Source organism: Capricornis sumatraensis, chromosome 23 (genome assembly GCF_032405125.1).
Source record: "Capricornis sumatraensis isolate serow.1 chromosome 23, serow.2, whole genome shotgun sequence".
NCBI lineage: Eukaryota > Metazoa > Chordata > Mammalia > Artiodactyla > Bovidae > Capricornis > Capricornis sumatraensis.
Window position 1 is genome coordinate 5,971,278 of NC_091091.1, and position 15,101 is coordinate 5,986,378.

General features: G+C 36.6%; 1 protein-coding gene across 14 annotated transcripts in view; it reads left to right on the top strand.

Moving 5' to 3' along the window:
* PCDH15 (protocadherin related 15) overlaps positions 1-15,101 on the top strand; it is an 874,382-nt gene that overhangs the window by 353,119 nt on the left and 506,162 nt on the right. For all 14 annotated transcript variants that reach the window (XM_068961317.1, XM_068961319.1, XM_068961315.1 and 11 more), the window contains one exon: positions 11,166-11,285. In XM_068961317.1, coding sequence (XP_068817418.1) covers positions 11,166-11,285 — 120 coding nt within the window. The remainder of the gene's footprint in view (positions 1-11,165; positions 11,286-15,101) is intronic.

Here is a 15,101-nt window from a genome sequence, read left to right on the forward strand (position 1 = left end):
TTGGCTTCAAAGAGTTAATTCTCAAGCACTGTGAAATACATTGTTTCAGAAATTTCATAATTTGCTATTAAGAAACTTTTGAGAAAAAGGGGAAATGAAAGAGGAAAGTAAAAGTCAATCAGTCATGTCTGTCCCTTTGCGACCCCATGGTCTATACAGTATTTTCCAGGCCAGAGTACTGGAGTGGGTAGCCATTCCCTTCTCCAGGGGATCTTCTCAACCCAGGGATCCAACCCAGGTCTCTTGCATTGCAGGTGGATTATTTACCAGCTAAGCCACAAGGGAAGCCCAAAAATACTGGGGTGGGTAGCCTATCCCTTCTCCAATGGATCTTCTGGACCCAGGAATTGAACCAGGGTCTCCTGCATTGCAGGTGGATTTTTTACCAAATGAGCTGTGAGGGAAGCCCAATGAAAGAGGAAGTAAATATAATTTGGCACATAACAGAGCCAAAATATACATTAAACTGAAATGATACAATTTGGATGATTCATTCCATCAAATATAGTTTATGTTTAGCCCAAAGAAAAGATAATTTTGAGATATTTTACATAACAACAAAAAAATCAATTTAGTTCATGCCTGCATTTTAGAAAATTTGTTCTCAGCAAGCAAGCAAATTATTCAATAAGTTCCTAAATTTCCCATTTCAGCATGCTAACATTTTCATTAGCAATCCAATGTGTATTACTCATGCATTGGAGAAGGAAATGGCAGCCCACTCCAGTGTTCTTGTCTGGAGAATCTCAGGGACGGGGCAGCCTGGTGGGCTGCCGTCTATGGGGTTGCAGAGAGTCGGACACGACGGAAGTGACTTAGCAGCAGCAGCAGCAGCAAGATTCCTTCTGACTCAACAGATAAAATGCAAAATAAATTAGTAAACAAGTAGGAATTAAGGAGACATTTTTGCCTGGGAAATTCCAGGGACACAGGAGCCTGATGGGCCACAGTCCATGGAGTCCTAAGCGTCGAACATGACGGAATGACAACACGTTGAGAATGTTTTCTCACAATGGGGAAATATCTGAATCTATCCAATTTTAGTTTTTGCTTTCTTGGTTTAATTTTTAGCTCTGTGCTATTCTTTCACATTTCATTGTGACTATATCATCTCTTTCCATTTAATATGTGCATTTGTGAATATCTGTTTTTCTCAGAATCATTTTGGTAGATGTAAAGGCACAGATGGTCTCCATGATGAAGCCTAACGAGAGATTCCAGATATAGTTAAGAACATTTTCTGCACATTTGGTATGGTTTCTTTACAGTTTCCTATGTATTTTTTTTTTTAACCAGGGAAGGTTTATTTTGACACATAAATAATTTCAAACGCAAAAATATAAAAATTATACAAGCTTTTTCTCTAAACCATTTGTGGTGTTACTGAAAAGAATCCTTCTTATCCCCAAATATCTATACTTTAATGTGTATTTCTGAAAGATAAGAATATTCTCCGCATAACCATACAGCCATCAAAAATCAGAAAACACTGACACATTACTACTGCTAGTCCATAGTCACCATTCCAATTCCATCGATTATCCAGATAATGGCTTAATTATAAACATTTATTAAATTCATATTCTGTGAAGACATTGTCCTTGCCCTCAAGGAGTTGAGTATATTGGTAGTTTACAATCTTTTTCTGGTTTATAGCATTATATATTCTATGTGTATGATATTTTGATTTTTGTAATTACTACAGTGTGCTCACCATCTAAAGTTTAGTTTCTATCCATCACCATACCATTGACCTCCTTTTCCAATTTTTTCTCTCTCTAGCCCCTTTTTCCTTTAGTTTTCATGACTCTATTATATCTATGTGTTTGTCTTTGTTTGGTTTGGTCATTTATTTTTAATTTAAAAAAATTTCCCATATAATAAGGTGATTTTTTTAATACAGGTAAAAAAGTCTTTTTTTTTTTTTTTCTTAGAAATATGGTCTATGGTGGGACATCCCTGATGGTCCAGTGATTAAGAGTCTGTGGTGCCAATGCAGGGCACTTGGGTTCAATCCTTGGACAGGGAATTAGATATCACATGTTGCATCTAAGTGTTAACATGCCACAACAAAGACTGAAGATCCTAAGTGCCACAACTAAGACCAAGCACAACCAAATAAATTAATTATTTTATAAAAGAAAGAAAGAAAAAGAATATTGTCCATGGTATTGAAAACTTGATGTATTTAATCAAGGAATAAAAATCACTACTTATACAGCCACTTCCTTTCACAGAGTTTCTTTGGATAGAGAGTACTAACATTTAATCTACAGCACACAAAAGCTTCTGAAAAATGAAATAAGACTAAGCCCTCATTCCTTTTTCTTGTCTATTTTCCTCCTCCAAGGAATTAAGTATATTTTGGGAAACAAGAGATAGGTAAGAGAGAAAAAAAAAAAAATGATATTAAGGGAAAGAAAAGAAGCACATAAAAATACATTTTCTAATTTAAGCCTATAAATGGAAATCAATCTTCCACCTGTTTTAAAATATTCAAGTATGCCACTATTCAACAACTTTCAATAAGCTCTTTCATGTATATATTTTTGCTAATTTTAGCAAAAATTACTAGGTTACTTATTACTTTCTATAATAATAATCCTTTCTCTTGTTTTGAAAATACTTTTCTACATGAATTAGCTTTTAATCATATATTGAGAGGAAATTATTTTCAATATTAATTATCTAGCTTTCATGATAAAGAATGGAGTAAAGATTTTATGCACAGGTGCAAAAGCTATATTATGTTAAAGGGAACTTGAGAACATATGGAATTCCTTTCTTATATTTTTCTTTTTGATTTCAATAAATCACAGCAAGATAACATCTGCTGAATGTGAATTCAAAAATGTGTACCATTTATTAACATTTCTAAAAGTTTTAAGACAAACGTCAAATAAACATTTAATTTGAATGAATGTCTTAGCAAAACAAACGATATATCAATGAGTTAATATAAAACCAATGTAACGGTCATAGAAATAGTGTTTTGGCACATAATAAGCTTCAATAAATAATCACAGATTTGGAGATAATGTAATGTTATCATAGTGAGAAAAGCTGAAGTTCTCACTAATGCCCACCTCCTTACAAATGTATAACTCCATTTCATTTGTGGAGACTGCAATGGTTTTTAAACATATCATTATTTCTGAGGCATATATGTAAGGTAGGGATGATTTGCAAGAGAGATTTATAAAATTACTTTATCAGAGGAGGAGGTTAAAGACTGAATTATAGCCAAAGCATGAATGACTTGCAGGTTGGAAAAATTATTTTTATGGCAAATGATATTTGGACTATACAGTGCAATCAAAAAGACCCTGAAAATAAGTAAAGAGGGAAGAAGACAGTAATTAATCATTTTAAACCAGATCTGTTTTCTAGAACTGCCAAATTAGAAGTTTACAATATTTCACATAGATGACTATAGAAGCACTGCAGACAGTCTTCAAAGGATCATATGTGTATGCTCAGTCACTCAGTTATGTCCAACTCTGCAACCCCATGAACTGTAGCCCACCAGGCTTCTCTATCCATGGTGTTTTTCAGGCAAGAATACTGGAGTGGGTTGCCATTTTCTCCTCCAGAGGATCTTCCTGACCCAAGGATTGAACCCAACTCTCTTGTGTCTCCTGCACTGGCAGGCAGATTATTTGCCACTGCACCAGCTGGAAAAACCCTCAAAGGATCATGGAGTATAATCAAAATACCAAAAGACTGCATGGCCCCTGTTGCAGTAGGTATTAATGTCAGGGGTCTTCCCTGGTGGCTCAGTGGTAAAGAATCCACCTGCCAATCCAGCAGACACAGGTTCAGTCCCTGGGTTGGGAAGATCCCCTGGTGAAGGAAATGGCAACCTACTCCAGTATCTCACCTGAGAATTCTATGGACAGAGGAGCTTGGCAGTTTATAGTCTATGGGGGTTGCAATAGAGTCAGATACAACTTAGCGACTATAACAACAAAAGTATCAGGAGATTACTGTTACCTATCAGTACAAGGACATTGGCGCCAGAGGCATTATTCTAACACTAACTGTGTACATTTAGCACAATATTATGATTTGTGAGGTGCTTTCCAAGATTCATCCTTCTCAATATGTACTTCAAAATGAGCAAGATATTTCTTCGCTAAGTATAAATTTGGCCTATAGTGATATCAACAAATTATGACATCATAAGATGTCCCTTCTTTAAGTCCTCACTTTGAACAAGTGAAAACTAGCAGCCAGTTATGAACAAAAATACCTCTGTATTAGTTGTGGGGTCCAACACCGTATGCAAAGAGACCTGGAAGTAGAGGCCTGTGCATTAGGTAATAGGTATATAGACCTTGGTGTGGAATTCAAGTTAGCTGAACCCACTGGGCCTGCTGAGCAAGGAACTGACCCTAACTTCTCAGGGCCATAGCCTAGGGGGAAACCTGGGTAATGCTGATTTAAGCAGATACCCATGGATGAGAGAGATTTTGTGAAAGTCCAGTCCTCCCAAGGAGACATTCCAGCCCTCTCTTGGAGCAAAAAGTAATATGTTTGATTGAATTAGAAAGGGGAGAAGTGCCTTTTCCACAAGGCACTGGAAAATTCCTTTCCAGTGTTACCCCTCCCTCTAAGGTAACACAATGTGAGGCTAAACTATCCTGGTGGAACCTCTCCTGGTACAAGAAAGGGAGAGAGAGCAATTGGTGACTGCCTGACAACCTTAGCTGGGTCATACACAGTGGCAGCCCAGTTATTGAGGCAGGACCTCCCTGACTCTGGGGAGGGAGGAGATTGGAAAGGATACAGGTAAGAATATCAAAAGATTAAAAGAATGAGGTCCCCCCTAACTTTGCTCAGAACGTCAGTAAGAAGTCAGCCCACAGGCTACTTGGATAACCTCAAACAAGGATCTCTTCATTTGGCCTGTGGTCATCCCCAACACTCCAAATGCTAAACCTGTAGAATTCCCTACTCTATGGACATTCTCCAGCATCTCCAAGTGAGATGCTGAGAATGAACTTGGATAAATAGTGAATGTGCTCAGAAAATCAGACCAGGGACCGTGGGCAAAGGAGACACCACAAATTTAACTACAGTGCCACCTTTTGGAAAACGAAAGAAGTTCCCAGCAGCCAACCCAGTGTGTTCTTAAAACCAGGGGGAAAAAAAAAAAAAAAAAAGACAGCCTTAAGAATTCAGCCACACCAGGGGCTTCTGTCATAGCTCAGTCAGTAAAGAATCTGCCTGCAATGCAGGAGGCCTGGGTTTGATTCCTGGGTTGGGAAGATTCCCTGGAGAAGGAACCCACTCCAGTGTTCTTGCCTGGAGAACCTCCTGGATGGAAGAGCCTGGCAGGCTACAATCCATGGGGTCCCAAGAGTTGGACACGACTTAGTGACTAAACTACCAGAGAGCAACAAGTGTGGAGCAAGTATATTCATACAAGAGGCGTGGGTTCAGTCCCTGGGTTGGGAAGATCCCCAGGAGTAGGGCATGGCAACCCACTCCAGTATTCTCACCTGGGGAATCCTACGGACAGTGGAGCCTGGTGGGCTAAAGTCCATAAGGTTACAGAGAATCAGAGACATGACTGAAGTGGTTTAGCACACATGCACGCCCTGCTACATTAAATGCAAAAGCAGCCAATGCGAAACTTCAGGAAACGTGAAGAGTCAAACAACGTGTAATCACCAAAAGAACAATTATCCCACAGTAATCAAACCCCAAAGCATGGAATTTGGTAATTTACCTGATAAAGAATTCAAACTAACAGTTTTGAAAAAAGTAAATGAACTACAAGAAAACACAGAAACACAATTCTGAAATCAGAAAGAGGAATAAAATGAGACATTTAACAGAGAAATTGTAAAAACCAAATTCTGGAGCTGAAAATTCAATGAATAAAATGGAAAGTGCAATAGAAAGTGTCTACTCTAGAACAGACCAAACATATTAAATAAAGTGTTTTTAAATAGAAACACACATAAAACAAGGTTATATATTGATTTGCTGATGAAAAATGTTGTAACCAGAGGCTTGCAAAACTTAATCCTGTATTCCCCTCAGCAATGTAATAACCCTGCATTTCCCCTAAGAGCAATGGTTCAGTCCTTGTTAATTCAGTGTTCATGGTGACTTTATAGTATAGAACTACCATGGGTGATAAAAATCAACTATATTTATATAAAATGTGGATACAATGCTTCAGTGAGGAATATTGCAAGAAAAATTAGTAAGGGAATTTTCCCTTTTGAAGCATTGTTCCTGATTTTTAGGTTGGCTCAACAGCAATGGCTCACAAGATAATTGAACAGTTAGCTACTCACATTTTACATTCAAGTTTCTGTTATACAATTTCATGAAATATTGAATTTTCTTGCTTTATTTTCTTTAATTATTACATGTGCATTTGTGCATTTTCTATATTTTCCTAAGAGTTGTATAAAATCATTTGTGGAAAAAGACACAAACTAAATAAACAAGTAACACCCTCAGGCAGCTGCCCAAGGTGATAATCAGCCCACACATAGAATGCCCTTCAGAAAACCAAATTTATATTTCTGAGACTTGTTGAAATGTTAAAGGACATGGAACACGACCATCTGTATGGCATATGTACCCTGAAAATTCTGTTTAATGATGTATAGGGAAACACATTTTAACAAACAACTTATCATATGAAGATTTTCGCTCCCCACATAATATTTAGAAATATGTCTTATTTATATAATGTGAATATGTGCACATAGATATGTACATATTTTGTTGGATATGCATATTAATGTATTCTATAATATACTTATTCATTTTCCATATGCATATATAGATATATGTTTATTTAAAAGCATATTGCATATTCTAACTCTCTTTTGCTTGTTTGCATTTGTACAGGCCATTTCCTTGGAGCCCTTTGACTTTTTGCCAGAACTTCCATATTAAAACAAAATGTTTATCCTCTTTTTTAACTAGCTGTTTCTCCTATATTAGCTTTAAACATTCCAAACCCTAGCTTATATCTAAGCAGGTCCATATCTGAGTGGTAGATCATGAATAAATGTGTGTAGTTCAATTACTGATACATTTTAACATTACATTTTACATGTGTATGTCTGTGTGTGGATGTTTGCTTATTCCAGTAGTGAAAATGAACAATCTATGCTAATATGTTTGGTCTAAATGTGCAACTATGGAAGGAAGCAAAACTCACTAGTCTATGCAAATGTTGAACTAATAATTTGACATACTTCTTGCCATTTGCTGTCAACAACTAAACATCACATTTTCAAAGTTGGGTCACAAGTCTCGTGAAGTTGTGAAGTTGCTCATTTGTGTCCGACACTTTGTGACCCCACGGAGTGTAGCCCACCAGGCTCCTCCATCTATGGACTTTTCTAGGCAAGAGTACTGGAGTAGGTTGCCATTTCCTTCTCCAGGGGATCTTCCCAAGCCAGGGATTGAACCTGGGTCTCCCGCATTGCAGGCAGTTACCGTCTGAGCCACCAGGGAATCGCAGTCTATTTTCAAAAATTTCAGATACCGACTGTTCAAGTTTTCTGGCTTTTTCCTTTTATGTGTGCTTTTTTGGAGAGCGGGGGTTAATTTTTAAATTCAACTCTGTGGCACAGTTATCTACTTTGGCAACAAAGATCTTTAAATATTCTGTTTTATTGAATATCAAGAAGCAAAATTTTGCCATTCAATTTTACATTTCCATAATTAAATATATCAAGAGTGAGTGAATTTTTGTAAGATAAATCAAGGCACAACTACATTAGAGTGGGTGAATTTTTACAAAAGAGTGACATATTTGGGGACAGGGACTATATTAAAAATATTAAAATGTTGGCTCGAAAGCCTTTTAGTTAACTATTTCCAATGGTGTGTCCATGTTTATATATGTGCTATTTAAACCATCTCCTCTCACTTTATCTTCAGTTCTCTTTGAGCTGCAGAATGTCAAAATTTACCTTTAAAAGCTACTTGCCAGGAGGACTGACTTTATAAATACACTACTTTGTACTTACAGTTCCCCAAACCATGGGCTCCCCAAAGCATAGTTTTAAAATCACTTTTAATTGAAATTGTATCCTTTTTCTAAATCAGAGATCACAAACTACTGTGGTTGCTGTGCCAGTGGATATACTGGGGTGTGGGGGGTATTAAATTCATAATATAATTCTTTAAAAGCTATTGTCGACTTTAGAACCAAGAGATTTCTTATAAAATCGGAATATTAAAAGACGTAGTATTGGGTTGGCCAAAAAATTCATTAGGGTTTTTCTACAACATCTTTTCCACAACATCCATGACATCACTGGAAAAATCTGAATGAACTTTTTGACCAACCCAATAGCATTGTCTCCATATTCCATTATGAGAGTTTCCTGAGGCTGAGTAGCAGATATCCTTTTAGAGAAGGATGTGTTCTTTAGTCGCCACGTTCCCATGAGATGTGCTTCACTCCTTTACATTGCCTGATGGATCCCTATAGATATCTAGGTTTGTCATCCCTGAAAATGGAAGTAAATGAGATGACTCTTCTTTTGTCTCCCTCTGAGAAGCTATTTCTCCATGAAAGAATCCTATTTAAAAGCTAACAAAACATATCTCAGAACAAAATGTAAAAGTCTATTTTCTTTAAAGGCACAGGTCTTGTGTTTATTGACTGAGTTCATTTATTCATTGTGACAGTGCAATAATTAAGAAAGTAAAGTGTAAAATGTAAGAGTAATGAACAAGATGCCGTGTACTGACACGGAGTAGGGAAATGCTATGTCAGGAATGGTTTAGAAGAAGATGACGCCTAATTAAGTTGAAAAATAACTAATGAGGATTCCATCTAAAACTTGAGAACTGGAGACTCTGGATGTAGGAATACATTGTGAAAAGACTTAAAAGTAAGAGAAAACAGCGGTGATTCTCTGATGGAGATTAATAAGAGGTAAAGCTAGACATTCAGGCCAACTGTGAAATCATGGTCTTATATGACACATTATGTTTTATTGTTGGTTTAATTCAAAATGAAAAGATATTACTCTCTCTCCAATTCTATCAGACAATGGCTTTCTACTCAACCAGTACTACAATCACTAAAGAAAATTCCAGCTTTCTCTCTCCTTTGATAGATAAGGAATCCATAGTCTCTAACTTTCTTCCTCAAATTCGCAACCTGCATGTAATTACCACCCTGGATTTCATTGATCTCACTGATTTTTTTTTAAATTTTAAAATAAAGTGATTGTTGATAATTCCTTCATACAATATAAATCCTAGCTTATAGATAATCTGATGCATCAAAGTGTTTTTAAGTAGGAACAACAGATGCATTTTCTCCACAAGTTTAAGACACTAATGTTTATAAACTGGTCCAAATGTGCTTCACACTGAATCAGGGGCTTCAGTTTCTTTATGCAAAGCAAGGACTCTGATGTTGGAAATTTCCAGACTTTGTAGAAACTCCTGCATAAGGTTTCCAAGTGTTCTTTTGAAACACTTCGAGTCTGTGTTTGTGGGCTGCTGCCTACTTTTTTCCTTTGTGTGATTAACAATTGTGGTTTTTCAAATGAATTCTTTTTAATGGCTGAGTAATACTCCATTGTGTATATGTACCACAGCTTGCTTATCCATTCATCTGCTGATGGACATCTAGGTTGTTTCCATGTCCTGGCTATTATAAACAGTGCTGCGATGAACATTGGGGTACATGTGTCTCTTTCAATTCTGATTTCCTCGGTGTGTATGCCCAGCAGTGGGATTGCTGGGTCATAAGGTAGTTCTATTTGCAATTTTTTAAGGAATCTCCACACTGTTCTCCATAGTGGCTGTACTAGTTTGCATTCCCACCAACAGTGTAGGAGGGTTCCCTTTTCTCCACACCCTCTCCAGCATTTATTGCTTGCAGATTTTTGGATCACAGCCATTCTGACTGGTGTGAAGTGGTACCTCATTGTGGTTTTGATTTGCATTTCTCTGATAATGAGTGATGTTGAGCATCTTTTCATGTGTTTGTTAGCCATCCGTATGTCTTCTTTGGAAAAATGTCTATTTAGTTCTTTGGCCCATTTTTTGATTGGGTCGTTTATTTTTCTGGAATTGAGCTGCATAAGTTGCTTGTATATTTTTGAGATTAGTTGTTTGTCAGTTGCTCATTTGCTATTATTTTCTCCCATTCAGAAGGCTGTCTTTTCACCTTGCTTATAGTTTCCTTTGTTGTGCAGAAGCTTTTAATTTTAATTAGATCCCATTTGTTTATTTTTGCTTTTATTTCCAGCATTCTGGGGGGTGGATCATAGAGGATCCTGCTGTGATTTATGTCTGAGAGTGTTTTGCCTATGTTCTCCTCTAGGAGTTTTATAGTTTCTGGTTTTACATTTAGATCTTTAATCCATTTTGAGTTTATTTTTGTGTGTGGTGTTAGAAAGTGATCTAGTTTCATTCTTTTACAAGTGGTTGACCAGTTTTCCCAGCACCACTTGTTAAAGAGATTGTCTTTACTCCATTGTATATTCTTGCCTCGTTGAACTGGAGCCAATTATACAGAGTGAAGTAAGCCAGAAAGAAAAACACCAATACAGTATACTAACACATATATATGGAATTTAGAAAGATGGCAATGACGACCCTGTATACAAGACAGGAAAAAAGACACAGTTGTGTATAACGGACTTTTGGACTCAGAGGGAGAGGGAGAGGGTGGGATGATTTTGGAGAATGGCATTCTATCATGTATACTATCATGTAAGAATTGAATCGCCAGTCTATGTCTGACGCAGGATACAGCATGCTTGGGGCTGGTGCATGGGGATAACCCACTGAGATGTTATGGGGAGGGAGGTGGGAGGGGGGTTCATGTTTGGGAACACATGTAAGAATTAAAGATTTTAAAATTTAAATAAAATAAAATAAAACTTATTGGAAATAAAATAAAATAAAATAAATATGGTGCTCACCTTCAAAAAAATTCAACTGCAGTATGAAAGCTAGACAATGATCCATTGAAATGTATAGTAAGTACACATATAAGCATATGTGAATTTACAATGGTAATAAATTTTAATTTGCCTAAAAAAAAATAAAAAAAAAATCATTAAAAAAAAAAATTGTGGTTTTTGTGCTGGAACATTTCCGGTATGCTGTCGATCAAATGAGAATTGACAGTTTGTCTTTTGTATTCTTTGCAGCTCACTCCAGTTGGCACCACAATCTTCACAGGATTTTCAGGAGACAATGGAGCTACAGACATAGATGATGGCCCAAATGGACAGATAGAATATGTTATTCAGTATAATCCAGATGATCCAGTATGTAAATATCTACTTGCAATGTAACTTCACTATAAGGAGTAAAATTAATATTTATTTAAGCTGATATTTATTATATTCTTCTATTGTTCAGTTCCTAGAACCATGTTAGTAATTGTACTATTATTAATAACTATCCCAAATTACATTTTATGATATATTTTTGCTACATTTATAGGCTAGTTTTGGATGGGTTTTGTTGGTAAAAGTTTTTAAATATCTTCATAGGTCTAATAAGTCATTTTTATTAAATCTCTGTTATGTTAGTTGACTCCTAAGCATTCTAAATAAATCACTTCATGTGTTATTACCAATGTAACACATATGTTTTATGGAATTTGCAAATTAATACCACTGCTACCCCTTCTCCACCAGTGAAACCTGAGATAGAAAAGAGGACAAAGCCTCTAATGATAGCTTTTTTTGTTTTTGTGTGTGTGTGTGTGTGTGTTTTGTTTTGCTTTAGACAATGGGGCTTCTATTCTGTGCTCTAGGCTAAGTTCTTTCTAAGATATAGGATATATAATACAAAAAAAGAAGAATTGTTTTCTGGAAACTAGACCTGAAATTCCTGCCTGCTATCTTTCTCTTCCTCTTTTCCCCAAGGCAGCTTCTCAGAACACAAAGGGCTCCTCAAAGCAGTTTTACAATCACTTAAGTGATGTTTAATTAATGTTTCCCCTAACATTAAACATAAGTTTAATATTAGGAATATAAAAAGTGGTGACATTAACATGTCTTTGTTTTTAAATTATATATCTCTTATAAAAGCTCTAAACAAAAAATCTGTTGAGCTTACAGATACTAAGACTCTTAGTAAGATCTGACTCACAAATCGATTGTCAATTATGAATGCAGTTTCTCATTTTATCACCACAAATCAGTTAGTAACAGGATTTCTATTGTATAGGAGAGAACACAGGTTCACAGGTGACGTGACTTGCCTGGTTGTTATTGCTGTTGTTCAGTCATTAAGGCATGTCCATCTCTTTGTAACCTCATGGATTGCAGCACCCCAGGCCCCCTTTGTCCCTCACTATCTCCTGAAATCTGCCCAGGTTCATGTCCATTGAATCAGTGATGCCACCTAACACACAGCTATTTCTAAGCTGGAGAGTCAGGACTTGCTTTCTGAGTAGTGTGTGCTCCACTCTTCCTCTGTTGTGCTCTAATAAAATAGTTGCAGCACTTGTGTTACAGAGATGTTATGGGGAGGGAGGTGGGAGGGGGGTTCATGTTTGGGAACACATGTAAGAATTAAAGATTTTAAAATTAAATTAAAAAAAAATTTAAAAAAATTTTTTTTCAAAAAGAAAAAAAAAATGGAGAGCAAAAGGAAAACACCAAAAGCCCGTGAGTATAGCAGGGTTTAAGATTTGGGGAGATTTTGTTTTTGTTTTTCCCCTAAAAACTATGCCTCCACATGTTTATAGGCAGACACAATGGAGCCAAGAGATGGAGAGATAATGAGAATGTGATAGAAAAGGACAATAATGATGTAAGGTGTTACACAGAAGTAGAGTGGAAAAGATAAAAGAAACAGAAGAGAAGAGGGCAAGAGAAACATTTTTTAAAAGATAGAAACATGGAGCTGACTATACAGAATATTTCTAAACCGTTTATTTTCTTACTATTTAGATTTTTAGAATAATCAATTGTATGCATGTGCATGTTTTAGCTTATATTTTATGAGGGTCATTTTCTAATCTTTACTCCTCAGTTTGTAAAAATGAAACTCCCACAAAGTAGAGGATGGTCAGGTCATGTATTTTAAGGAAATATTTATTATGTTGCATAAAAGAAAGAAACTTATCCAAGGTTTGATATATTGTGAGAAAAAAAAAATGTATTACTTGGAAGATATATCTTAGAATTTTTGAGAGGCTGAAATACTTTTTTAGCTATGCAATAATTCCTTCTGAATGCTTCTTCTTTTCAAGGATTTGTGGGCTCAGCATGAAATATAATATCATATCCTTTTACTACCTACAGATAAAATAAGTCAGTCACATGCAGTTTCCAAATTGCAAAAAAAGAAAAAAAAAAAGTACTTTAGCAAGCTAGCACTACTATAGAATAAAGAAAGAAATTATTTGGTCATGACTAATTGGTGAGGCAAAAGATTAAGACGTCATGACAGCACTTAACTGAGTGTGTGTGTTGAAAGAGTAAGCATTAACCAAACCACATTCTTATAAAGTGAATCCAACTTTAATCATCATAGAGACTTAATGATCAACACCAGTTTCTTCTCATGTAAAATCTCTTGGACACTATCTTATGATATTCATATTATCAAATTATTAAATATCTAGAAATTCTGCTTATAATTAATAGCATAATTATATTATCTAGCTTATTTCTTAGTGTCAAACCAAACTTGTATGTATTACAAATGTGTGCATGCTAAGCCACTTTGGTCATGTCAGACTCTGCAAGTCAATGGACTATGGTCCACCAGGCTCCTCTGTCCAAGGGATTCTCCTGGCAAGAATGGGAATGGGTTGCCGCGCTCTTCTCCAGGGGATCTTACCAATCCAGGGATCGAACCCACATCTCTTATGTCCCCTGCATTAGAGGCAGATTCTTTAACACTAGTTCCACCTGGGAAAACATGTAACCTCAAAATGTGGACACTTCTGGCTTTTGCAAACACAATATAATTTTTAAAATAAATTTTATATAATTAAAATTAGTTTATTTAAAATTGAAGATGTTAGTTGCTCAGTGTGTCCGACTCTTTGTGACCCCATGGACTGTAGCTCACCAGGCTCCTCTGTCCATGGGATTCTCTAGGCAAGACTATTGGAGTGGGTTGCCATTCCCTTCTCCAGGGGATCTTCCCGATGCAGGGATCAAACCTGGGTCTCCTACATTGCAGGCATATTCTTTACTGTCTGAGCCACCAGGGAAGCCCAATTTCACATTCAAATTTAGTTTTCTCTTCTCTCTTAATAAAAAAAAAATGACAACCCTGGTCCTGATTTCCAATAAGCCAACAATCAGCTAGAGTTGAATTGTTTTCCCATAAACAAACTTCTATCATACAGACAATATATGTATATCCACTTTACCTCCGTCGTGTCACTCATCTACATTATCCAAGTCATCCTTGTGGAAATTTACAAATGTAACTTCTGCTCTACTGTAATGCAAAGTATTTTTTTGGCATTTTTATTGGCATATAGTTGCTTTACACTGCTATGTCAGTTTGTGCTGTATAGCAAAGTGACCAGCCAGATGTATACATACATCCCCTCTCTTTCGGATTTCCTTCCCAGTTAGGTCACCACAGAGCATCAAGTGGAGTTCACTTTGCTGTACAGTAGGTTCCACATTAGTTATGCATTTTATACATAGTAGTGTATTTATGTCAATCCCAATCTCTTCATTCATTCCCCTCCCCTTGGTATCCATGTGTTTGTTCTCTCCATCTATATTTCTATTTCTGTTTTGTAAATAGGATCATCTATACCATTTTCTGGGCTTCCCTGGTAGCTCAGCTGGGTGGGGAAGATTCTCTGGAGAAGGCATACGCTTCCCACTCCAGTATTCTTGGGCTTCCATGGTAGCAGGGATGGTAAACAATCTGCCTGCAATGTGGGAGACCTGGGTTCAATCTCCGGGCTTGATCCCTAGGTTGGGAAGATCCCTGGAGGAGGGCATCGCAATCCACTCCATTATTCTTGCCTGGAGAATCTCCATGGACATAGGAGCTGGGCAAGCTACAGTCTATGGGTTGCACAGAGTCAGACATGACTAAGCACAGCACATACCATTTTTATAGATTCTAAGTATATGCATTAATACACAATA